Here is a 24,861-nt window from a genome sequence, read left to right on the forward strand (position 1 = left end):
CACAGCTGCAGCCGTGAAGAGACGCCGTTCACAGCATCGCAGTGCGTCCGGTAGCGCGAGCCTGTTCACAGCTGCAGCCGTGAAGAGACGCCGTTCACAGCATCGCAGTGCGTCCGGTAGCGCGAGCCTGTTCACAGCTGCAGCCGTGAAGAGACGCCGTTCACAGCATCGCAGTGCGTCCGGTAGCGCGAGCCTGTTCACAGCTGCAGCCGTGAAGAGACGCCGTTCACAGCATCGCAGTGCGTCCGGTAGCGCGAGCCTGTTCACAGCTGCAGCCGTGAAGAGACGCCGTTCACAGCATCGCAGTGCGTCCGGTAGCGCGAGCCGAGCGACTCAAGCAGCGGGCGGGTCACGGCCTCCGCCGCCGCCCGCGCCTCGCCGTCGGGCATCGCATCCACCGCGAGGAAGTACTCCTGTTCACAGCTGCAGGTGTGAAGAGACGCCGTTCACAGCATCGCATCCACTGAGAGGAAGTACTCCTCGACGGGCGACGCCACCGCCAATGAGCAATTGCGGCGCTCGAACGAGCCGACGATCCGGGAGTAGAGCGCGGCGCTCGCAAACATGCACGAGGAGGCGGCGGCGGCGGCGGAGGAGGAGGAGGAGGCGGCGGCGGGCGTGTGCGGCGCGAGGACGGCGCAGAGCAGCAGCCACGACTGCGTGAGAAGCTTGCGAAGCGTCTCGCGGAACGCGGCCGCGTCGGCGCCTGGCGGCGGCGGTACTGCGTCCTCCCACGCAGGGCCGGGGTACGGCGCCATGGCGGCGTCGGGCGAGTCGCCGGCCGCGAGGCGGCGGAGCACAGCGGCGGCAGACTTTGCGGCGAGCAGAAAGATTGGGTTGGTGGCGCGGGCGTGCCTAAGAGAGGGCGGGGGCACCAGAGGTCTACGAGAGGTAGGGAAACCGAACCGCAAAGAACCGCAAGCCCACGAGCAGGCGAGGGGGGAGGCGGGGCGGCGCGGGAAGGGGTATCGGGCTGCTCGATCTCCGCTCGATCTCCGTGCAGCGTCGACTCACGAGTCTAGCAGAACGAGTCTAGCAGTTCTGGTCGGTGGCGACGGGCGTGCCGTTGGAAACGCTCGAGCGGAGAGACCGCCTCGTCCAGCAGGGGTGTCTCTCCATCCTCGTCCCCGTCGCCGCCGCCGCCGCCGCCATCACCACCACCGGTGCTGCTGCCACCACCGCTGCTGCCGCCGCCGCCGCCGCCGCCGGCTAAACCCGACTGAAGCGAGAGCTGACTCGAGCTGGCCCTGGTCGCGCCTCTGCTCCGCCTATCGGACGTGTCGCGGTCGTGGACGTGTCGTCGACGTGTCGTGGACGTGGTGGCGCCGTTGGGCGTGCGGCCGTGCGAGAGCACCATCTCTTGACGAACTCTGGGCGACATCTCGGCTATCTCTCGGCCGTCGCCTCGCCGCCCGCGGTGCTGTCGCCGCCGCCGCCGCCGCGCTTGCCGAGGCCGCCGCGACGGCTGCAGCTTCCGGGCTGTGCAGCAGGGCCGGGGCAGAGCAGGCAGTGGTGCTCCTACTGAGTCCAGCGGACCACAGCTGAGTGCGTCTCCTCTCGAGTGCCGGTGTGACTACACAGACCCGTATTCAGCTTTCTAGCGTGCTGCTCCTGCATCTCCGCCTCAGCGCACGCCCTCGAGCAAAACTTGAGCCCGCAGCCCCCCGGGCAGGGAACCGGCTCGCGCAGCTGGCGCACGCCGGCCACCTCTGGCAGCCTACCCACTCGTCGCGCAGGTGTCGTGGCCGCACCGGCTCAGAGACACGTCCCGGGGCTGTCTCGGGAGGTTTCTCGGGGGTTTTCTCGGAGGTGTCTCGGAGGCGTCTCGGAAGGCTCACCGGAGCGCCCGCAAATCGGTGCGCGGGAGCAGTGCGCAGAGCTGCCGCTCGAGCGGGCCGAGGAAGGCGCAGCACCGCTCGCACGTCTCGACGCGGGCACGGCCCGGCTCAGCCATCGCGACGAGTGGGCGCTCTCGGAAGAGCACCGTGCCGCGTGGCAGCGGCCGCGTCGCAAAAAGGCCCTCGCCGCGGCCGGCGCCGGCGGAGCGCACTTCGATGCCTTCGCTGACGTCAAAGGCGCGGTCGAAGGACATGCTGGAGGGAAAGGGTGAAGGGGATGGGTGGATACGGAATGGGTGGATACGTGGGTCCAGCGCTGGCTTCCGGCTGTTTAGGGGTAGGGTAGGGTGCGTATGTTTGTGCCCTTGGCACCGTGGAGTGCTGGGGGGGGCGACAGGGAGGATGTGGCCCTGAGTTATGTGTACGCCGACTCAGGGTGTGTGGCAGCCAGATGGCTGTGTGTCTTGTGAGCTTTTGTGTCTGTGTGTCGCTCGTGCGTGTCGTCATCATCTGTCCAGCGTCCACCCATACCGCGTTGGTGTCCAGTCCGAGCCTGGCTGTTCTTCACCTTACTACCTACCTACCTACCTACGTATGTACTGCAGGGGTACATGCCTTCCACCGTGGCTTCTCAGGCCGGGGGAGGGGGGAGACCTTCTGTTCCTCGCGGAACGGGAGCAGGCCCCTCCTTGCCCGGTCAGCGAAGCAGGGCGGTGGTCGTGCCATCTTCGCTTCACAAGGACCACGCCGCAACCGTCGCCGGCGTGCGACACGTTCCCGTAGGCCGGACTGTCCTGGTCGAGAGTGTGTGCCGCCAAGGCGGGGCTACTCGGGGACAGTGCCGACCGACGGGACGCGGCTCGAGAGACTTGGCCTTTCCGAGGGTTTCCGGCAAACCCAGAGGGAAACCAGAGGGTCCCCAGCACTTTGCGTTTCCGGAAGTTTCCAGGGAAACCAGAGGGTGTTTGGTGCTCCATTCTGTTTCTCTCGAGTTTCCCTCGGGTAAGACACGACTCCTCCCCCCCCCCCCCCCCCCACACACACACGCCCCCCGCTCCCTTCCCCTTAGAGCCCCGTTAAGCAGCGTTTCTTTGCGGAAAATCATTAGTGGCGCCCTTAAACTCTTCTCGGTGCTGTGAGAGGGGCTTGTGTTGTAGAATTCTTGGCAATTTTTCGGTGCTGGTAGCCCCCCAAAAACAGGCGCGCGCAGCGCGCCCAGGGGCGCCGCAGGCGCCCCAAGCGGCGCGGAGCGCCGCCGCAGGCGGCGGACAGCAGGTGCGCGAAATTAAACGCCATTTTCGGTTCCGCGGTTTTGCCACTAACATTGAAATCCGGTACAAAACGACTTAGCCGAAACAGCTGACAGACAGACAGAGAGCACACACCGGTTCGAGACGGGGGTGCGCCGACCGCCGTCGCGGACCCGGTAGAGCTAGATGGTCCCACAGGACGCGCTCTTAGCCTCTGAGCTCGTCCTAGACGTTTTAGGGAAGCGTGGGCAGACCAGAACGCGGCCACGGCGACGCTCCGAGGCTGTCAGCAGCGCTGGCGGCGATCGTGGCGACGGCGCCTCGCCGCTGCAGCGGCACAGAATCGAGGAAGTGGCGTTGGTGGCAGCATCAATGAGATATGAAGGCGGCCGTAATGCTGGTGGCGCCTTCGAGGTCGGCGGAGAGGGCGGTAGCAGCGACGGCGATCGAGTCATGTGGCAGGGGGGCGAAGATGCAGCAGGGAGGCTTGAGTTAGCGACGCGGGGCGGTGGCGTGCCAGCAGGTAAGCGGCGGCGGCGGAGAGCAGGTGCGCGAAATAAAGGCCAATCTTGAGATATCCGTTTTGCACCACCTTTGGATTTCTGGTACAAATTGACTTGTGGATCTTGAAGGCACGCGCAAGAGCGCACCAGGCAAGTTGACTGAACCTCGGATCTCGCTGCCGCTAAGCGTGGCGTCGATTATCAAACGAGCGGTGACAGTAGCAGTGGCAGCGGCGGCAGCGTCGACAGGAGCACCTACTGCAGCGTGAAATGTGAGCTGGGAGGCGGGAGGCAGATGCAATAGGAGCGGGAGAGTGAGATCGTCAGCCAGCACGGCAGACCTTTACGGCGCGGCTGCGGGCGCGTTTGCAGTGACATGCGATCCATGTGGTAGCAAAGGCACGGCGGGAGTAGCGTATGCAGGCTGTGAGCGAGGGTGGCGCGTCGCGAGTGGCGGTGCAGCTAGTCGGTGGCGCGGGTGCTGGCGACCGGCAGAGAGATGCAGCCGGCGCGAGAGATGAACCCTGCGGAGAGGCGAGGTGACGGGCGAGCCGCGACCGTGGGAGAGGGCTGAGCATCGGCTGCACCGGAGGCACAGGAGCCTCGCACGCCCGACCGTGACGAGAGCGCCCTGACGCAGCTCAAGCAGCGTCAGGGCGCTACCAGCACCGAATGGGTAGGCTCGCCGAATTCTTCTCGGTGCCATTGCTCGCACCAGCCGCCATGGGCTTCTCCTTCGGCCGCAACAAGGATCGCGTCACGTGCTCTCTTTAGTCGGCGGACTTGTATGCACTGATGCAGTGGTGGCACTCGCTGCTGTCCGCCGACCCGATCTCACTCGACCCTCTCTGCGACCTCCCGTACCCGCCCTTTGTCCTCTCCGCCGACCTGACGCAGCGATCGGACAACGACTACTTTGACGGGCACATCCTCGCGCTCTACCTTGTCAGCACGGGCCAGTTCACCCACCCTGTCTCGCGGCGGCAAATCACGAGGGAGGAGTGCGCGGCGCTCGATCGGTATTTGCTCGAGCACGGACTGGACGCTGCGCAGGTCAGCCGCCGCCCTCGCCCTCGCCACCGCGCGCCACCGCTGTCCTCGTCGCCACGCTCACCACCCTCGCCTCCGCCGCCCTTTGCCAGGTGGAGCACGTCTGCGTGCACTGCGCAGCCGGCACGAGGATCATCCGGTCGCCCGCGATCACGCAGCTCCGCGCGGAGGCGGCGCTGGTGCTGCAGGCGCTCTTTCGGGGCGAAGGCGCCGGCCCAGGCTCGCGCCAGCCCGAGCCGGTCCCGCGCTGGGAGGGCGGCCTCGCGGTGCTGGACGACGACGACGCGCCGAGCCACGCGGTGGCGGCCATGGGGGAAGACGGCAGCGCCTCTCCTTCCGACGACGAGGACGCCTCCTTCCCGCCCCTTCCGACTCACCCCTGCCGGCCGGCCCCGAGCGAGGAGAAGGAGCCCGCCTCGAGCCAAATCTCCTCCGGCCAAACCTCGTCCAGCTGGCTCGAGGCGGCTGGCAGGGAGCTCCCGCCGACCCACCGACCTCTGGTGCCGCCCCAAGCACAAGGCATGCCCCCCCCACGTAACATGATTAGGAAAATGTATCGGCTTACGTACAATCGACCGACAGGAAGCTACGTCCGTAGGCAATGCGCCTCCTCCGCCCCTTCCGCCGGCTGTGCCCGCTGTGGCTGTGGCTGTGGCGGCGGCGGCGGCGGCGCACTCCACGTCGCGGCTGTCGGGTGCCTCCTCCTCCTCCTCCTCCTCCAGGGTCGAGAGGCGCGTGGCGGCGAGGCAGTGGCGCGAGGGCTCCCGCCGCCTCGGCCTGCTCTCTCTGCCAGAGGAGGTTCTTGCGACTCTGAAGGCGCAACCCGCGGCACCCCCCCGCCCGCCTCGCCGCTGCCCGTCTCGCCGCCGCACGCCCACCCGCGCGCCGCGACAGGTGTCTGAGGCGTTCACTGCGGCGCTGCGGGGCGAAGCCTTGGCGGCGATGGTGGCGGCGGCTGTCGGCGTGCCGTGCACGGCCGGTGGCGGCGGCGACGAGGGTGACAACGGTGGCGGCAGCGCTGAGCCGGGTGCATCCCGTGCAACCGCGCTGCAGGATGAGGAGGAGCAGGCGTCGGAGGAGGAGGAGGAGGAGGCGGCGGGGGAGGAAGGGGCGGCGGGGGAGGAGGAGCCGGCGGAGGCCTCTTCCGCCCGAGGGCCGCTGCTCGCCTTCCGCGACTCGCTGGGCGGCCACTACGTCGTGCACCGCGCCGTCCTCTGCGGCGCCTGCCAGGAGCCGGCCCTCCTCCTCCGCCAGCTGGCCTCTGCGCGCCTCGCCTCGCCGGTGTGGGCGGTGCTCCTCTGCAGCGGCGGCCGCTTTGCCGCCGCCGTCTTCGAGCTGAGGCGTTGCGGCGGCGGCGGCGCGGGCTGCGCCGCCCGCCGAGCGACGGCGCGCCTCGTGGCGCACAAGACGATCCACCGCTACGTGACACGGCGCGGGCAGGGCGGCCGGCAGAGCAGCGCCGACGGCGCCAAGCACATCTCGTCGGCCGGCTCCTCCCTCCGGCGCCACCACGAGGCGGAGCTGGCGAGGGAGGCGAGGGAGTTGCTGTTCGCGTGGGCGCCGCTCCTCCGCCGCTGCACCGTCATCCTCACGCACGCGCCCGGCCCGGCCAACGCCGCCGTGCTGCACGCCTCGCCCGCGCCGCTGGACAAGGCCGACCGCCGCGTGCGCCGCATCCCCTTCGCGACGAGGCGAGGCGGACTTGTCCTGGACATGCACACGCACACGTACACGCACACGCACCATGCACATGCACATGCACAGGCACAGGCACATGCACATGCACATGCACATGCGCACGCACCATGCACATGCACATGCGCATGCGCATGCGCATGCACATGCATGTCCACCGCCCGTCCATGACAACAGCATGTGCATGCACATGCACACGCACACGCACACGCGCACACGCACACGCACACGCACACGCACACGCACACGCACACGCACACGCACACGCACATGCGCATGCACACGCACATGCGCATGCACATGCACATGTACATGTGCATGTCCCTTTGCGATGAGGCGGCCGACCCTCGACGAGGCGAAGCGCGTGGTGGAACGGCGCGCGCCTCTCCGCGCCGCCTCGCCCGCACCCCTCCCCTCCGCACCGCGCCGCGCCACTCCCCGCGCCCTCAACCTCCGCGCCCTCCTCGCTCAGGCTGGCGTGCGCCGACTACATCGCGCCGGACGCGTCGGAGGAGGTGCTCGCCAACGCTGCGATCGCCGCCGCCGCAGCGGCGCCCGACGCCGAGGCGGAACGGTGGGCGGAGGCAGCGGCAGCCGCGGAGGAGGCGGCGGAGGGGCTGCGAGCGGCGGCAGAGGCGGAGGCGGCGGCCGCGGCTGCGGCGCTCGAGGCCGCGGCGCACGCGCTGCCACGGGGGATCCGCGACCTAGATGCTGCACACTCGTATCCCTGACGTGTCCGAAGAGGCCACCGGCCAAAAGCGCATGTCTTGAAGGTCCGACGCTGGAAGCCCATGTGATGCCTCTTGAAGCCTCTTGAAGACTCGTGCGGCGTAGTAGCATCGGATGCGTGGCCCTGTCGGGGTGGTAGCCGCATCACGTGCGTCACCGCCGCGCTCCCCTCTCTCTCTCATCGCAGGCTACACGATGCCGCCGCCGCCGGAGACGCCGCCAAGGTCGGGGAGCTCCTGGCGGGAGGCGAAGACCCGACGCTGCGGCACATCGCCTTTGGCTTCAAGGTGCCGTACGATGTGTCGGCCGATGGCGCCACGCGAGACGCTTTTCGCCGCTTCTGCGGCGCCTCGCCGGGCGCGTGGAACTGGGAGCGGGCGCACGTGCCGTCCGGCCTGACCGAGGCGGCGGAGGAGGAGAGGCGGGAGGCGGCGCACGTGGCCTTGTCTGAGCCCCTCTCGGGCTTTTCCTGCACAGGCGGAGGAGGAGGCGAGGCGGGAGCGACACCGGCGGCGGGCAAGGGATCAGAGGCGGGCGGCGGAGAGGGCGCGGAGGGCGAGGAGGAAGGGGGAGCAGGGCGCGAGGGAGGCGGCGGAGATAGCTGTGCGGTGTGCGGCGGCCGAGGCGGCCGAGGCGGCCGAGGCGGCGGCCGCGGCCGCGGCACGAGGCGACGGAGCGGCGGTCGAGGAGGAGGCGGTGGCGGCGCTCTCGGCGGCGCTCGGGGCTGCTGCGGATGCGGGCTGCGAGGGCGAGGCGGTGGCGGAGGCGCAGGCGCAGCTGGCGGCGCTCACTTGCCCGAGGCGAGTCGCGTTGCGCGCCCGGCGTCGGCGGGCGGCAGAGGCGTCGCTACGGCTCGGAGGTCGCGCGGAGGTTGGCTGAGACCTCTCCGAGATGTAGGCGAGATCCGTTCATGGGCGTGTCCTGTAGGCCTCTCCGAGGCGCAGCGGCGCTTCCTCCTCGGGGAAGACTGGCAGCTTGCTGTCGCCGCCCCCGCAGCCAACGCCGCCTCTACGCCTCGGGAGGACACTGCTGGCATGGCGGTCGCGACAGAGTGCGGCGGCGGGCCGGCGGCGCGTGAGAGTGACGCCCCACCGTCCGAGGTTGCGGCGGCGGAGGGGGAGGAGGCGGCGACGAGTGTCGCACTCTCGTACCGAGGTGCGACGGTGCACGTGAGCGTGCTGCCCTGTGGACGCGTCTCCGGTCTGTTCGAGCAGACTGCCCGCGCGTTCGACTTGCCGCCTGAGCGCTACGGTCTGAAGCTGCTGCACAAGGGCAAGGCTTTGGCGCCCGACGCCACAGTGGGGCTGGCGCTCTCCGGCGCGGCCGCCCCCAAGCTGATGGTACTCGCGAGCGCGACCGACGCGGTGCGCCAGCTGCAAGCCGCCAAGTCGGACACGTCTGTGGCGTCGTTTGCGGCGGAGCATGGCAGCAGAAAGGGGAAGGTGCCGGTGGTGGTGGGGCCGAGGCGGGGGCGCAAGTCTTGATTCTGTCTTTCTGCGTGTCCCATCACTTCTCCGGCGGCGGTGTGTGTGTGTCCGGGGTAGCCACCACTTTCCTGCCTCACAAGGGCGGGGCTGTCCCGGAAAGTGAGAAACGCCGGGCAGCGTGGTGCACGACTTCAACCTCCCATACGTATTTTCGTTCGCTTCTCCCTCGGGCTGTTCCATCTCCTCGTATCCTTCCCACCTGGGCGGGGCGGGGGCCGGGGGGGCGGCGGGCGCGGGGTGCGGGGTGCGGTGCGGTGCGTGCAATCGTGTGTTTGGCGTCATGTTGTGTGTGACTTCGCTTGTTTTATTACATCGAAGTTTAGCTCAAAAAGAAAATCGTCGTGGCCCACGCCCATTTTGATCGAAGCTAGGACGAGATTGGCCGCCGAACGCCGATGGCATGAACCTAGTCAGGATGGCATGAACCTAGTCGAGAGGCGTGCCACTACTGCCGCTGCCGCCGCCGCCGCACAATGGCACTCCACCGCTATGCCGCGCAACGGCGAACAGCACGCGCTGCACGGCGGCGTGCGTCTGGCGCTCGACTCTGGCGAGTTCATCTTGCAGCGCGCAGCCGAGCTGCCGGCGGCGCCGAGCAACCTGGCCGACATGCCGCCGAGGGCCTGCCACTTCCAGACCGTGCCGATCGAAATGCTTCAGCAGTCGACGGCGGTGCAGTGGCCCTTCTTCAATAGCAGCTCGCTCTCCTTCTACAGGGAGATGGCCTCGGGTCGCTGCAACCCGCTGAGCATGGGCTCCAACCTGACGGTGCAGGGCAACCGGCTGACGGCTCGTGCAATGGGCCGCGGCTTGCGCGTCGCCCTCGCGGGGCAGAGGGCGAGATTCAGTGTGCAGATCGACTTGGAGCGGCCGGCGAAGGGGCTCGAGGAGACCACAACCCTCGCAGCGAGGCTCGTCGGCCCGAGCCTGATCGCCGCCGAGCCGCTGCGCCTCGAGCTGCTGCACGGCGGCGCACGCGGCGGCCGGCGGCTGAGAGCAAGCTTCTCGTACGTCGCGACCGAGGCGGGCGCGTACCTCGTCGAGCTGACGCTCTCGTCCGTCGTCGGCGAGAGCATCAATCACCTGCTATATCGAGGGCGCGCCGAGGTGCTGCCGTATGCCTCGACGCGATCATCCACGTCAACGAGCTCGATCGCATCTCGAGGCGCGCGGCCGACGGCGGAGGCGTACGACGGCGCGAGGACGCCGCTCGGCCAGAACGGCAGCTCCATCCTTCGGCAGGCGGTGAACACGTCGCTGTGCGTGCGCAGTGGCGCGGCGCCTGGCCGCTGGGTGCGGCTGGCGGGCGGCGGCTGCCTGCCGCGGGAGCGGCGGGCGAACCACAGCAGCGGCGCGCGTTGCGCGCCGCGCGAGTCGCAGGAGGCGCACGCGTTGGAGGGGCGGCGGATGCTGCGCGTGCTGAACGACGAGATGCACTACCTGCGCGGCTACTATTACCTGCCGCACGGCTGCCACTACCGCCACTTCAGCGCTAAGCAGGCGGCCGCGAGCCTCGCGCGCTGCGGCTACTCGGTGCTCGGCTTTGGCGGCGACAGCATCGGGCGCGAGATGCTCACCAACTTGCACCAGCTCCTCTCGGGCCGCCGCCGCGTCTATGTCGACGGGCGGACGCTGAAGCAAGCGGTGGGCCAGCTGCCTCAGGTGAAGGTCGGGCCGATCACGCTCGTCTGGCAGCAGTCGGGGCCGCAGTCGGCCGGCCCTCCGCCCAACCTCGACGTGGACGCTTACGTGTACTCGCCCGCGCTGGTGACGGCGCTGGCGCACGGCTGGTCGATCGAGTGCGTCGTCAAGGTCGTCACAAGAGAGCTGCGCGCGCTCCGCTCGGCGTGCGACGCCCGGCAGATTCTCTGCATCTTCCGCACCAACTCGGCCGTGCAGCACACGCAGATGCTCGACCCGCGCCTCTGGGCGGGCGCGAGCAACGGCGGGCTGACGCGGCGCACGATGGGCGCGGCCGTGGCGCAGCTGAAGCGGAGGGCGTCCGAGCTCGGATTCGCCATCCTCGACTCGCACGCGATCACGGACGCGATGTGGTACGGCAGCTGGGACGGGCTGCACTACACTTTCTCCGCGCGCGTGAGCGACCCGCACGGCGCGTCGCCCTTCCGGTGGCAGTGGCAGGGCGGCGCCTCGCACATGAGCACGATCGTGCTGCTCAACATGCTGTGCAACCACTGCCACGCCGCACCATCGGACCGGCCGCCGCCCGCGCGGCGCACGCGACCGGCCGCACGCGCCTTCGTCTCCATACTCGCCGACAGCAGCGCGATGCGAGCGGCGTGCCCCAGTGCCGCCTGGCAGGCGCGGCGGAAGCAGCTGCAGCAGAGGACGCTCCGGCCGGGATTCGTTGCGCTCTTTCGCCGGCGCTGCCTCACCGACCCGACCGCCTTTGAGATGCGTGGCACGAACCTGCCAGACCTGCTCACGGACGACCACACCGTAAGCGGCCGATGCGCTTCAAGCCGCTTCCCGACGCTGCACGCGGCGTGGGCGGCGTGCTCAAACAACATCAACTGCTCGGGCGTCGTGAGGGACCACGGGCTCCGGTGTGGTGGCCAGCCGGCGCTCCTTCAATTCGAGCTGCGGAAGGGCGACGCGGTCGAGTACGGCACGCCGGAGCCTTCACTCCGTCTCCGAGGTACGAGCGGCCCGGTAGCCTGGCCTTGGCCGGGATGGTGCGAGCGTCAGCGTGCGCCGTCTTAGCGGGGCCTTGACTGTACGGAGCTACGGTATGATATTTCGTCGGTGGCCAATGAGGTCTCAGCAGCGTTCAGCTCTTAGACTCGTGTGCTCGTGTCCGTCCGTCCGGCTCCGGGGTAAGTGTTCTGATCACAAGAAGCAACGCCCGGTCACTGCAGCATAACGCCAAGAGCAAGACACGGAGTCTCGCATCCGGCTTTATCGTGACTGAGACTGTCGGGCTCTCCTATCCTCGTCACCGCAACGAGCGGGCTCACGCGCGGAGTAGTGCGGACCGATAGTAGGGGGTCCACTGGACCGGAGGGCTTTCGCGACAGCGACGATGACGACGAAGAAAGGGGAGGGGACGGAGGGGCGACACGCAGGAGGAGCGAAATCGCTAACGGCCCGAGCAGAGAGGGCGACGGCGGGGCACGAGGGAACAACGGAGACGCTACCGATGACGCGAACCGAGGCACGGACGCCGGCGGGGACGGGGAGGGCGACAGCGACGTCGAGGTTGACGCAACCGTATCGAGAGCGCCACCCAAAAAGGGGCGGACAGCCATGGAGGTCACCGAATGGAGGGCAAACGGCACGATGCGAAAAGGCAGGGCGAGGCGGATGGAGAAAGAAGTGCCGAGAAGGCCATGGTGGAGGGGAGGGACGGGAGGACGAAAGAAGGGCGAGGAGGACGAGCGGCCCGCACAGACCGCGAGCAGACAGCGCCTGCTGGCCATTTCGAGACATTCGCCAAGAACGCTAGCTACATGGGAGGGCTTCGTGAAGGATGGATTGAAAAACATTCGAACAAAGAAGAGGCGACGGGAGGAACCGGCGGAGGATGCAGTGACGTGACACACACACACACACACACACACACACACACACACACACACACACACACACACACACACCGCTCACCCACGCGCACTGGGCCTTGCACTTTGAATGCCGTGGGGCTCCTGTCGTCAGACGTGGAGACGCGAGGGTTGCCCCCCCTTGCCCCACCACCTCGTGTGTGTGGAGAAGTTTACCTTACCTTACCTTACCCACAGCGCCCCAAAATCCACCCGTGTGGGATTTCGCGCAATCGCTTGACTCTGAATAGCTCGCATGTACCTCCTGCGAGCGCTGTGGTCGCCGCAGACTGGCTCCGACTTGACGGCGGCATGGAGACGTGATGCCTCCATGCCGCCGTCAAGTCGAAATCGACATGCGAGTCGATCTTTGGCCCGCCAGAGGTACATGCGGCGTTTCGGGCGACAAACAGCGCTGCGACCGCGAAGTGGCGGTGGACATGCTCCCACGTTGCCGACGCAGCGCCGGAGTGGCCGGCGCTGCTCGCCGCGACCACGACGGCTACTCTGATACTCCGGGCCGACCCGTCCTACCCGACGGTGGCACTCTTCCACGTCTCGCTCACGCTGAGAAAAATTCTGAAACGGCGTGCAGCAGAGTCACCGACGAGACGGTCCGCGTGCCTCCTCGTGTCCCGTACCGTTCTCACACATCCATAAACTCACTTTGGCCTCACTGAAGCAAGCCCTCAATCCTGAATCCTCAGATTTTAGATTAGGACGCTGTGGGCCCTCTACGCGATAGGCGATAGCGAGTACGCGCGGCGGCATGCATGATGGGGCGGGTGACCCCCAAAACGAACAGACAGCTAGCGGAGCGCCATCGTTCCCTCTGGCGACGCCTTCGCGTCAAACACACCGTGACGTGGAGGCATGTGGCGGGTCACAGCGGCAACAAATGGAACGACTACGTCGACGAGCTAGCAGCTCGCGGCAGGCAGGGTGACAGAGGCTCAAACGCTGCCGAGTGGGCGGACAACACCATCCCGACGGACAATCCCGACGAGGAAAGCAACGCGGAGGGAAGCGACAGCAGTACCAGTGGACACGGAGCAACGGGCAGCGCCCAGGACTCGGAGAGGGAAGATGATAGCGACGCCAACTGTGGACCTGCTACAGATCGGAGACAATCGGGGAGCGCACTCCCAGAAGAGGGGCGTCACGTGCTCGCCGAGCGGGTGGCGCAGGAAACGCCGCGCGTTGGACAGATAGGAGATAGAGATACTCTCCAGTCACGTCGGGGGTTGGTCCGCCCCGGGAGGATTGACGCGCTCAGCAGCCGCAACTCGCACGAGCTTTGGCTGATACAGAGCACGTTGGCGGTGTTAAATGTGTATGGAGGCGGCGGGATTTGCATTGAACGTGCGCGGTTGTGTGATGCCGACCTGCTGCGAACCTTGCGTGCTCGGCGATCATGCGATTCTCTGACGCGACGACACGTCACATACGTTTTTTTTGCGTCGCACCCACGGCACCCTCTCTACATTCCGGGTGGTGGTGACACACCCACTATCTATTTCACATCACGTACGCGCAACGGCATCCAGTAATAAACCGGGCGCGAGGCCTGCCATCTCACCACAAGCATTCGGCGTTTCCGGCTCCAAGATCGACCTTGCTTTACTCCGTGCCTCCCCAGCGCGCCGCGAGGCCGGAGCAGACCGCACACAGCAGCATCGCCATCGAGAGGCCGACGAGCGCGAGCAGCTCCGAGGATCCATAGATCGTAAGAAAGCTGGCAGTGAAGACGCTGGTCGAGATATTCTCCAGCATTCCGAGGCCGGCGAGCGTGAGTCCCACCATCTCCATCGGCACGAGTCCGGAGAAGATTGTGCGAGTGAGAGGGAAGACGGAAAACGCCGCGCTGCTGGCAAACGGGAAGAGGAAAGTCACACTGACGGTCGTGCCTGCGAGGAGAAAAAACGGGCCCGTGGATGCAAGGAGCGCCAGCACGGAGTTGACCATCTCGGTCGAATCAAAGAGCCGGATGAGAAACAGGGCGAGGAAGAGCTGTGGGGCGCTCATGACCGCAAGCAGGGTGGCGACCAGCGCGGCGTCCTCCGCGGAGTACCGCAGCTCGTTCATGTACAGTAGCATGATGGGGCTGATCGCAGCCAAGGTGCCGGCGGCGAGCAAGAAGGTCGCCACGAGCCAGGTGACACGCAGGCGCCGCCCGTCCGCCACACGAGCCAGCGCGATCGGGAGACTGAGCAGAAATGCTCGCAGGTGGTCAGCGCGAAACGTGCTTTGCGCAGCAGTGCTTTCAGTATCCGGTTGTGGCTTCGGCTCCGCTGCCGCAACCCGTGCGCTCCCCCCGGCTGTAGAAGAAGAAGAAGAAGAAGAAGAAGACGAAGCGCATGATGATGGTTGCTCGCGAGAACGCCATCGGCTAGCAGTGTCGTTACACATGCCCCCTCCCCTCCTATGCGCCTCACGTCTCGCCAGAGCATAAGCCCTTGGCGTGTGGCGAGACGAGTTTTTCGCCATCGCTGCGAGCAGCAAGCCGCCCGCCGCAGCAGCCGGAGGCCTCGCCGCGGCACTGGCTGCGCCGCGGTCCCGCACCCGTCGACGCAGCTCCCCCCGCGGAAGACCGCGCGTAGCGACGTCTTGACGATCGAGATGAGCGTGCCTGAAGCTCGCCCACCTACTGCCCCTGAGAGTTGGTTATTGAGTGGGATCAGCTCCCCCCCTTGGGATCGAAGCCGCCACAACCTCACACCCAACATCCCAGGCGGGATCAGAAGGGGACTCCACACCGGACACCGCCCGGGCACAGCCCCCCTACCCGTCGGATCGCACAGAGGGCCCCCTCGGAGCAGCCCACACACAATCACGCATCGGCAGATTGAGTGCCTGAGTCAGGCAGACAGCACAGACAAGAGGAGAGAGAGGAGAGAGAGAGAGAGAGAGAGGAGAGAGGAGAGGGTGAGGGTGTGAACACACGTGAGGAGTGGGGGAGGGTGTCTGTGGTGGGCTGTAGTCCTACTACGTGGTTACAACCACGCGCCCCTCAGGAGCTTAAGGTAGAGCTGAGCGTCCAAGACGCCTCGGTGCCACCCACCGGGTGAGACCATCCGGATCTATCTGCCGCGTCGTCCGTACGCAGCAGTCCCCGCGATGGCCCACGGTCCTCCGTCGCCTGGTTGAACCCCCTGCCTCCCGGTTGACCCCCACTCCTCGTAGTCCATCATGAAATAAACTCAAAGACCCACCACGCCTCCAGCCTCCACCTCCACCCGCGAGCCCCCACCGCTGCCGCCCGCGACGCCGCCCGCCGCGTCAGATAGCCGCGACGCGCGCTTCGAGTCGAGTCGGAGAGCCGCGCCGCACCAGCAGGAGCATCTGCACCACCAGCAGCAGCAGCAGCACCACCACCACCCGAGAGAGAAGCGCACCTGCCCGACGCCGCCCGCCGCGTCAGACGCTCGCGACGCGCGCGTCGAGCCCAGTCGCAGAGCCGCGCCGCGCCAGCAGCAGCATCTGCACCAGCAGCAGCACCACCACCACCACCACCAGCAGCAACAGAGACAGGCAGTGCAGGCGCAGAAGCGCTCGCAGAGCGGCGCGCAGCGCCGCGCACGCCACGCTGCGGACCGTCGGACGAGCGCACCGTACGTCGGCGGCGAGCCGCGTCGCCAGCCGTCTCGCGAGAGAGCGGCGCCGCCGCGTGCGCGCAGCAGCCGCCGCGGCAGAGGCGAGCCGCGGCGACGTCCGCACTAACGGATAACGGCCATTGGCGGTTTCACACACACACACACACACACTATTCCCAGCTCCGCTGAACGCGGAGAATTCTTTTCTGCCTTCGCTGGACGTCCTTCGCGAGAGTCTCGCCGCTCAAACCGTGTGGTCGGATGCGAAGGGATTACCAGGACGGCGAGGTGCTCGAGGGCACCACCAGTTACACGCTCGCTTCCGGCGAAGCGTGGGACGACGCGTCCGAGCTGAAACTGACGCTCGCCATCGTCGGCACGCTCTTCCTGCTGCTCACTGTGCTCACTATGTTTGCGCGAGCGGCGGGACCGCCGAGCGGCGCGCGCGCCACCGCCACGCGCGCCACCATGAGAGGCGTGGCGGGCCAGAGAGGCGTGGGCGGGCAGCGCCTGATTGAGGACGACCATGTGCGTTCGGACGACCCCGTGTCATGCGAGGTGATGGCGGGCGCCGCCTCGCCGGTGGCGTATTCGCGACGGCTGCCGCGGCCGTCCGCCGTGCGGGTGGCGGGCTGGGAGGACCGCGAGGGCGTGACGCACTACGTGATCGAGGTGAAGGAGCCGGGTTCCGCGTCTGTGAAGGACGTGGAGGCGCCCACTCGCCGGCTGCACAAGCGGTTCAATGACTTCCGAGGGCTGCCACTCTAGAAGCAGGCTACGCATTCTTGTGATCCAACCAGCGCTTGCGATGACGCATATTCAGCTACATTCAGCCGTATTCCGCTGTGGTGGCCTGCCTCGTACTCACGCGGTGCTCTGAATACCCTGCACCGTACCGAAGTCTGCGCCGAGGTCGGTGTGTTTAGCGCGTAGGCTGCACACCGGTGCCGGTGAGGCACTCGGTCTGGCGCTGGCGTCGCCCGCAAAGCTACCGCTCGCACCGCCAGACGACACCTTCAAGGCGAAGCGCGCGCAGGTGCTCGAGCAGTACTTGCGGAACGCGCTGGGCATCCTCGCCTCACACCCCGCCACCGACGCGCTCGAGCGGCTCGCCGCGTTCCTCGACCTCTCCTCCGTCTCGTCGGGTCTTGCCTCGCTGGGACCGCCCCCCTCCCTCGCCTCGCCCTCCTCGCTCGCCTCGCCCTCCTCCTCGGCGTCCTCGCCCGGCCGGCGGACAATCGCGGGCAAGCTCGCGAGCCTAGAAGCGGAAGACCGTAGTCTTGCATTCCAACTAGCGCGCGAGAGGGCACGGATTGATGCTGTTTTCACAGTGCCCGTGCCCCTCGTCGTCAGGCAGTGCTCTGAGTACACTGCAGAATACCGAAGTCCCGCCCCGAGGTTGGCGTATTCACCGCTAGGCTCTCGAGGCCCACCACGCCGCGCTCGCGACTCGCCTCGGCGAACAGTTGCGGCGGCTCCAGCGGCGGCTGGGGCGTCGTTCAAGAAGCTCCGGTGGCGGCGGCAGGCTCCGACGCCGCGGAGCACCGGGTCGGCAGCAGCGGCGGTGAAGGCAAGGCCGCGGATGCGTTGTCGCAGCAAGGCGGTGTCAGTAAGGCCGTCGGAGCGGCGGGCGCGTCGGGGAATGGGGCGATGGTCTAAGCGCTGAGCGCACGGCGGGGCCACACTGCGAGTGTGCAGTCTGCAGGGCCGAAGGGCTGAGTCGTAGTTTATGTGTCGCGCGTTCTGCGCGCGTGCCGTCTCTCCGGTTCAAATATCGCGATCCGTTACGGACAATTTTCTTGCGCGCACACCCGACACCACACCCCGACTTCGACGCGTTCGAGACGACGCAACTCTGGCAACTCTCAAACAGGACCCACCGGCTACTTTCGCGTCCACGATCCCTGCGAGACTGAAAACGCGCAACATCGTCAGCACACAGCAGTAACGAGACTCGCAGAGAGACACGCGTACGCGCTACAGCTCTACGCGTGGCGCCTGCAAGTCAAACGTGTTTTTCTCGTAACGCGAATAGCTCTAGTCAATAGTCGGGCACCCGGCCGTTGGCAAACCTCGGTGCGCACCGCTCAAAGCAATTCGCCTGGCCATCGGCGAATTCCATGTCACCATCCTCTCCGCACCTTTCTCGCCCTCGAAGTACTGCATCATCGCGCACCACCCGCTCAGCACCTGTCTCGCCCTTGTAGTAATGCACCCGGCCGTCGGCGAGCTCCATGCGCACCTTCCGCTCTGCGCCTCGTTCGCCTCGTAGTATTTCAGCAGGCCGCTGATTATGTGGTACTGGAGGGCCACCACATCAACCCTTGCGGAGGTGGCTGAGATTTGCGGTGCCGCTTACCACCATCAGCCGTGCGTGCTCCTTGTGGTAGGCGACAAATGCGCCACGAAGAGCGTCGAGCAGACGGCCCGCCCCTCGAGGACCCTGCAGCACCTCACAATCGCACGTAAAGAGCGGGACGGGGAGGGTCGCATATCCATGTTTCAGGAGCGGCACACCTCCGAGCCGTGGGCTCTAGCAGGTCGTAGCCCTGCACGCTGCACCATCCATCGGGGGGCACGTCACAGTGGTCCACGTGGAACCAGCGCGTCTTGGAGCACACGTTGCCGTACGCGGTGCAGGTGAAGACGTGCGCAACGCGCAGCTCGCCTGTGTGAGAAGCGGGGGTACACTCCGGTCTCACATGGGACGGGATGCATGTGTGCGTTGTGCTTTCTCTCGGCACCTGAATTGAAGGCACGCCCACACTCGTGGCATGCTGTCCGCTTGGACGGAGCGACGTCGACCGTGTAGTGCATGCGTGGTGCCCAAGGATCTGACGACGGTGCACCCTTGTCTGAGTCCGGTGCTTGCAGCGAGCAAGCATTGTCGGTGTGCTCAGCCTCAGGAGGGAGGCGCTCAGGACCGGTCGCCACCTCTGCCGCGCCGACCGCCGTCGTGGAGGCCAGTGCGGCATCGCGCCATCGACAGCTCTGAACTGCGCCTCACCACTGACCGGGAAGGCCGCCAAGTGGGCCAGCACAGGTCGCACATTGTGGCAGCAGTCAGCAGTGCATGGCTGATAGCTAGAGCAGCAGCGTCAGGGTCGCAGGGTCGGATCGTGTCAAGCCTCTCGCCCGGCCGGCCGCGTGCAGACGTCCCGGCACCAACTTGATTCCCGGATCGGCGTCCCCCCTCCCCCTATGTGCCGCCACCCCCCTCCAATCCGTAATTCCGTAAAATCGCGCGAAAAGCGCCCTAATCGAGCTGGAGAGCGGCCCCCAGCCGCATGGGAGCGTGCCCCAGCTAGTTAGACGTACTTTTCGGAAGGACTTTCGGCGACGTCACGTCGACAAATTGCACCGACCGACGCAGCTCAGCATTGTGCTGGAGCGCCTGCTCAACGAACTCGGAATAGCCAACCTCAGTATGTTCGAGGCTGTGCTCATGCACGATACAGGCGCGGTGCTCGACGCGGTCCGAAGCACCGCTGCAGCCGCAGAGGCTGGTGCGGCGGTTTATGCCAGCTCGGCCACGAGCAATGTTGTTGTGTGCCAAAGCAGCACTGCTACCGCTGGCGCAATCTCTGTTCAGCACGAGGGCAGCATCTCCCGCACTCTCGTCAGCACAGACGCGCAAACCACGCTAAAGGGCTCGGACATCCATGCAGTCGCGAGTAGTGCGACTGCTGAGATGCTGCTCCGGCAGGAGTTGGAAGAGAAGTTGCGGTCACAGACCAAGGAGCTCGCTTCTGAGCAGCGCTCTGCGAACGCTATGAAGAAGGCGCTCGCGTCGGCGCGGGATGAGCTTGCTGCGGCACAAGAGCTGAGGCGCTCCGACTGCGACAACCTGAGGACAGCGCAGCAGGCTGCTAAACGCGACATCAAAGCGGCTGAGCGGATCATGCAGCTCGATCAAGGCCGACCAGGCAAATCATGCAGCTCGATCGAGCTGAGTGTGAGTGGCGTATCGGCGAGATGCGGGCCAAGATGCAGGCCGAGCTGCGCGAGCAGCTCGACGCGCTGCAGATTTCGATGGAGGCAGAGGCGAGGCGCGCTGATGCCGCAGAGGCAGAGAGGTCAAGGCTGTACGACAAGATGGAGGGGATTATGCGCACGCGTGAGGGGTTGATAGACGCACTCGCAGAGGCGCAGCGCAAGCGCGAACAAGTGATTGTTAAGAGATATACGTAGCGTTACAGTCGTACGGTCGTCGACCCTCCCACCGTGTGGGCCGCCCGGACCCCGGAGAGCGCTGCCTGCGCGTGCAGACAGCGCTGCGCGAGCATTGGAGAGGCCAGCCCCCGGCTTCTCAGCATGTCGCGAGCGCTGAGTCTCTGCCTGCCTGGTAGCTGGGTGCGGTGGGGGACTCCCTGGTGGCTTTTGGTTACAAATTTACGGATTTACGGATTTACGGATCGACCCCCCTCCCTCCCCGTCCCGCGACCCGGCCGTGAGACGCCGATCCGGGAATCAAGTTGGTGCCGGGTCGGCCTGTCTGCTGTCTGGAGTGATCTGTCGGCGGTCAGTACGACCGATCAGGTTGGAGGTTTCTGATGGTTGGAGGGTCTATCTGTGTGTACTCCTCGAGATCTCTCCAAATCTGCCCTCTACTTAACCGTACTTAATCGGGAAGTTGGTGCTCTGAGCGACTCTGAGCGCCGGAGCCCCGTTTCCGCACTGCGGCACGGCGCACGGTGCCTCCGGGGGGCCCCGCGCCGGCCAGAGACTCACAACACTCTGTCAGCAGCTCCGCGACTACTCTACATTCAATACACTTCCTAGACGCACCCATCACTGACATCGGCGCTTCTCCTGACGGCGCCGCACTCGAGCACGGCCCGCACCTCCTCCGCCGCCAGCGGCGTCTCGCATGCGCCCGCGCGGCTCACGCAGAGCGCACCCACTGCCGCGCCCCACCGCAACGCGGTGGGCACGTCCGCCGGGTCGCGCAGATACTGCGGTGGGGAGGGGCACGGTAAGAAGGACAGCAGGGCAAAGTAGCGAGACAAGTACGCTTCTCCGCACACGCAAGGGGGGTGGGGCAAACGCCAGGCAGCCCCTCGCATCTCCACACCGAAACACCTGCGCGAGGAAGCCGGCGGAGCAGGCGTCGCCCGCGCCTGTTCACAGCTGCGCCCGTCACCGGCGCCTAGACTTCACCGCGGCCCGCCTCGCAAACGTCGCCCGCGCCCGTCGCGTCGACAAACGCCTCCACCGGCGCCGCCGGCACCTCCCACCGCTCGCCGCCTCGCCCAGCGAGAATACCGCGCCCGCCGGCCTGCTCAGAGGAAGAGGGGTGGAGAGACGCCGTTCACGGCGTCGCGAGAGGAGAGCGCCCGCCGACCTTGACCACCACCAAGGTGGAGATATCTCCCCATATCTCCCCACATCTCCCCATATCTCCCGACCTTGACCACCACCAAGGTGGAGGGGTGCCGCGCCGTCAGCTGGTCGATCGCCTGTCGGTCAACAAGCAGACATCGGGCGCGGGGGCGCACGTGCGCAGCTCACTCAGGGCGAGGGACTTCAGCACAGCTCCCACGCCGCGAGGCTAGCACGCACGCACATGGCGAGACGGCCTTTAATGAGCCCGTTCAGACGAGTGTTGTCGAGGCTTGGGCGATCGCTGGGCGTGGCAAGTGCCGCTGGCGGTGCGCGCTTGCGCGTCTTGCCTGAGTGTCTCAACTGACTGATCAATGAATGCTTGACTCACTCACTACCCCCATTCACCTCCTCGGCGGTGGCGACGGCGGTGGGCTCGCCGACAGAGGCGATGCCGCACGCCTCTGCCTCGTTTGGCAGAAAGACGTCGAGCAGCGGCAGAAGACTACACGGCGCGGATACACCCAGTCAGGGCGTGAGCACAGTATCATCGCGTAGTGTCTTCGGAGTACCCGAGTGTGAACACCCGCTGTGAAGCACCTCCCTTTCCGCCTCTCCCGCCCTCACTGTCTGCGATGTGACATTCTTGTTTCTGATCGACCTCTCTGTACACCCGCGCCACGAGTGCGGCGGACTGCAGCGGAGTGCGGCGGAGTGCGGCGGAGTGCGTGTGTCCTCTCGAGTGCTAGTTTGGAAGACGAGAGGACCCCATCCCCCCATCTAGCGGCGGAAGCCGGCGCAGGTGGCCGCCCTCGCCGCTCCACTTGCCGGAGCAGTCGTGCTGTGGGTCCATGGAGAGCAGCGTGCCGCGCGCCTTGGTTCACAGCGGGGGGTGTGAACACACGGGGTGTGGAGCGGCCATGCCATGCTCACTCCAGCGTGCCTTGAGTGCGCGGAGCAGGTCGAGCAGCGCGTCGTCGTGCAAGCCGACGCAGTTGAAGTAGCCTCCGAGGTGCACCAGCGCCCACGACTCTGCGAGCAGCTCCGCCGAGAAGAGTCCTGTCGTGACGCGGTGCACGGTCTCGTAGCAGGAGCACATCGCGCGGTCTTCGCTGCCGGACAGGATGACGCAGCACGACTGCGGCACGCCCGGCAGCAGGCGGAGCGTGCGCGACGGCGACGTCAGGCTGCCCTCGGCCTCGAGCGTGCGGAGGTAGTGCCGCCCAGGCTCGTCGTCGCCGACGCACGAGTAGAAGAAGGCCTCGAGCTCGCAGCCGCCGAGCGCTCCGAGCTGCCGAGCGGTGTTGCCGCAGGCGCCTCCTGGCAGTAGTCGCACAGAGGAGCAGGCGACGTCCGTCCCCCAGCAGGGCAGCGCGCCTACGCCGCCCACCTGAACGTCGACGAACGCGTCGCCGATGAGAGCCGCTCGGCGAGTCGCCATTCAAAATGGAGGTGCTGTCCCTGGCGCTCGACTCGAGCGAACTCGACGTTCGGAGCAGACCCGAGACCTCGAGGTTCTCGAGGTGGATATATCTATCCTTTGGCCGCGTTGGGTAGCGAGGATTGGTGTAACCCGAGCCACGGAGGCGTGTTTTCTGGCGGCCGACCGTCAGTGCACGGAGTTGCCACTTCTCCGACTGCCCCGGCTAGTTCCCGAGGTCGTCGGGTGTGACCCCTTCGTCCCCCGAGACCTAGCGCGGGTGGGTTGGAGGGGGCTCGCCCCGTTCCTCCCCATCGGGCCGCGTGAGCGGCCTCGCCTCGCAGATTCGTTTCTCGCGCCTGGGTCAGGCGCGCGGGGCATCCCCCGGGTCGCTCGACCAGCGATCCGAAGAGTGGGGCCGCTATGCGAGGGAAAGAGCGGGGCCCACGGGGTACGCCTCCGTCCGGCCCCCTCCGAGGGGGGAAGGGAATTGCGGGGTCCCCACGGGCGCCTCAGTTCGGCCCTCCCGAGGGGGGGAGGGGAGCAAGGGGGTGGGGGGATCGGGGCGGTGGGGAGGGGTCTCGGTTTCATGGGTCTAATGCTTGCCTTTCGGGGAGGGGCCTCCGTGCAGGCGAGCGCAGTTGCGCGCGCCCAACGTCTTCCCCTCCTCCCTAGAGGCAGCGAGTAGGCAGCGAGAGGAGCACTCGAGCGCCTATATGTCAATCGATGCGCGAATGGCTGTGGAAGAGCGATGGGGAGAGAGGGCGGGCGGGCGGGCGGGTGGGCGGGAGGGGCGGCAGGAGGGAGGGGGGGCGGGAGGGCGGGCGGGAGGGCAAGCTGTTGGGTGGAGAGCTTGGTATCAGTCGGTGGTAGCCGTAGTGCAGTAGTGGCGCGGCTGCAGCAGTAACAGCGCAGCAGCAGCACAGCAGCCGCAGCAGCAACTTCGAGCCCTGCGGTGTCTAACTCTTTCAGTCTATCTAGGCGGCCGCGAGGTTAATATACCGAATAATGGTGTCAAAACACCGGGGGGTGGTCGGCGCGCAGGCACCCGAGGGGCGTCGTCGAGCGCGCAGTTGGCTCGGCGTCGACCCCTCCACGGCACCCACTCAGCACATACTCTCCACCTCACCTCACACGTAACTCAGGCTCTCTACTTCACAGGCTCGGCGCAAGACGCTCACACCACTATTCACGCGCTCGCTCCCTGTTCCGAGAGAGAGAATTCTTGATACGAAACCACGACGACACACACCAGTCGACTCGCATCGGTTGCCTCCATGAACGGCGGAGCTATTCTCGCGCCCACACCACACCTGGCTCCAACGTGGACACGCCCATAGCTGGGGACACTACTAGGTCACGCATGGCATCACAGAAGTTTTATCTCTGGGCCCCGAAAGGCATCTCTAGCAGTGTCGTTACACATGCCCCCTCCCCTCCTGGGCGCATGCGCCTCACGTCTCGCCAGAGCATAAGCCCTTGGCGTGTGGCGAGACGAGTTTTTCGCCATCGCAGCGAGCAGCAAGCCGCCCGCCGCAAACAGCCGGAGGCCTCGCCGCGGCACTGGCTGCGCCGCGGTCCCGCACCCGTCGACGCAGCTCCCCCCGCGGAAGACCGCGCGTAGCAACGTCTTGACGATCGAGATGAGCGTGCCTGAAGCTCGCCCACCTACTGCCCCTGAGAGTTGGTTATTGAGTGGGATCAGCTCCCCCCCTTGGGATCGAAGCCGCCACAACCTCACACCCAACATCCCAGGCGGGATCAGAAGGGGACTCCGCACCGGACACCGCCCGGGCACAGCCCCCCTACCCGTCGGATCGCACAGAGGGCCCCCTCGGAGCAGCCCACACACAATCACGCATCGGCAGAGTTAGTGCCTGAGTCAGGCAGACAGCACAGACAAGGAGAGGAGAGAGAGAGAGGAGAGAGAGAGAGAGGAGAGAGGAGAGGGTGAGGGAGTGTGTACACGTGAGGAGTGGGGAGGGTGTCTGTGGTGGGCTGTAGTCCTACTACGTGGTTACAACCACGCGCCCCTCAGGAGCTTAAGGTAGAGCTGAGCGTCCAAGACGCCTCGGTGCCTCCCACCGGGTGAGACCATCCGGATCAATCGAGCCCGCCTCCGGCGGGCCGTCCCCGCGATGGCCCACGGTCCGCCGTCGCCTGGTTGAACCCCCTGCCTCCCGGTTGACCCCCCGGTCCCCGTACTCGACCATGAAATAAACTCAAAGTCCACCACAGCCACCAGCCTCCACCTCCACCGTCGAGCCGCCACCGCTGCCGCCCGCGACGCCGCCCGCCGCGTCAGATAGCCACGACGCGCGCATCGAGTCGCGTCGGAGAGCCGCGCCGCACCAGCAGCAGCATCTGCACCACCAGCAGCAGCAGCACCACCACCACCACCACCCGAGGGAGAA

At 66.6% G+C, this 24,861-nt stretch overlaps 5 protein-coding genes across 5 annotated transcripts; 3 read left to right on the forward strand and 2 right to left on the reverse strand.

The window, feature by feature from the left end:
• Positions 1–263: 263 nt before the first annotated feature.
• On the reverse strand, positions 264–2,092 carry EMIHUDRAFT_100213 (hypothetical protein; the record flags this gene model as incomplete). The annotated part of the gene is made up of 3 exons (XM_005780233.1): positions 264–413; positions 498–855; positions 1,839–2,092. 3 exons carry the CDS (start codon positions 2,090–2,092, stop codon positions 264–266), a joined length of 762 nt encoding a protein of 253 aa, XP_005780290.1.
• Positions 2,093–4,263: 2,171 nt separating this feature from the next.
• EMIHUDRAFT_450115 (hypothetical protein) lies at positions 4,264–8,746 on the forward strand (the record flags this gene model as incomplete). The annotated part of the gene is made up of 12 exons (XM_005780234.1): positions 4,264–4,290; positions 4,366–4,610; positions 4,772–4,940; positions 5,189–5,231; positions 5,795–5,931; positions 6,082–6,194; positions 6,809–6,910; positions 7,079–7,129; positions 7,253–7,502; positions 7,813–7,924; positions 7,993–8,105; positions 8,181–8,746. 12 exons carry the CDS (start codon positions 4,264–4,266, stop codon positions 8,547–8,549), a joined length of 1,731 nt encoding a protein of 576 aa, XP_005780291.1. The 3' UTR covers positions 8,550–8,746.
• A 7,220-nt stretch (positions 8,747–15,966) lies between these two features.
• Positions 15,967–17,070, forward strand: EMIHUDRAFT_204873 (hypothetical protein; the record flags this gene model as incomplete). Its single annotated transcript, XM_005780235.1, has 3 exons — positions 15,967–16,442; positions 16,639–16,741; positions 17,059–17,070. The coding sequence occupies 3 exons, from the start codon at positions 15,967–15,969 to the stop codon at positions 17,068–17,070; spliced, it is 591 nt and encodes a 196-aa protein (XP_005780292.1).
• Positions 17,071–19,132: 2,062 nt separating this feature from the next.
• EMIHUDRAFT_204875 (hypothetical protein) lies at positions 19,133–19,896 on the forward strand (the record flags this gene model as incomplete). The annotated part of the gene is made up of 2 exons (XM_005780236.1): positions 19,133–19,660; positions 19,732–19,896. The coding sequence occupies 2 exons, from the start codon at positions 19,133–19,135 to the stop codon at positions 19,894–19,896; spliced, it is 693 nt and encodes a 230-aa protein (XP_005780293.1).
• A 420-nt stretch (positions 19,897–20,316) lies between these two features.
• On the reverse strand, positions 20,317–22,468 carry EMIHUDRAFT_204876 (hypothetical protein; the record flags this gene model as incomplete). Its single annotated transcript, XM_005780237.1, has 9 exons — positions 20,317–20,382; positions 20,505–20,660; positions 20,788–20,825; positions 20,866–20,983; positions 21,114–21,164; positions 21,436–21,532; positions 21,614–21,679; positions 21,795–21,868; positions 21,932–22,468. The coding sequence occupies 9 exons, from the start codon at positions 22,466–22,468 to the stop codon at positions 20,317–20,319; spliced, it is 1,203 nt and encodes a 400-aa protein (XP_005780294.1).
• Between the last annotated feature and the right edge of the window lie 2,393 nt (positions 22,469–24,861).

This window comes from Emiliania huxleyi (assembly GCF_000372725.1).
Source record: "Emiliania huxleyi CCMP1516 unplaced genomic scaffold EMIHUscaffold_22, whole genome shotgun sequence".
NCBI classification, from domain to species: Eukaryota; Haptophyta; order Isochrysidales; family Noelaerhabdaceae; genus Emiliania; species Emiliania huxleyi.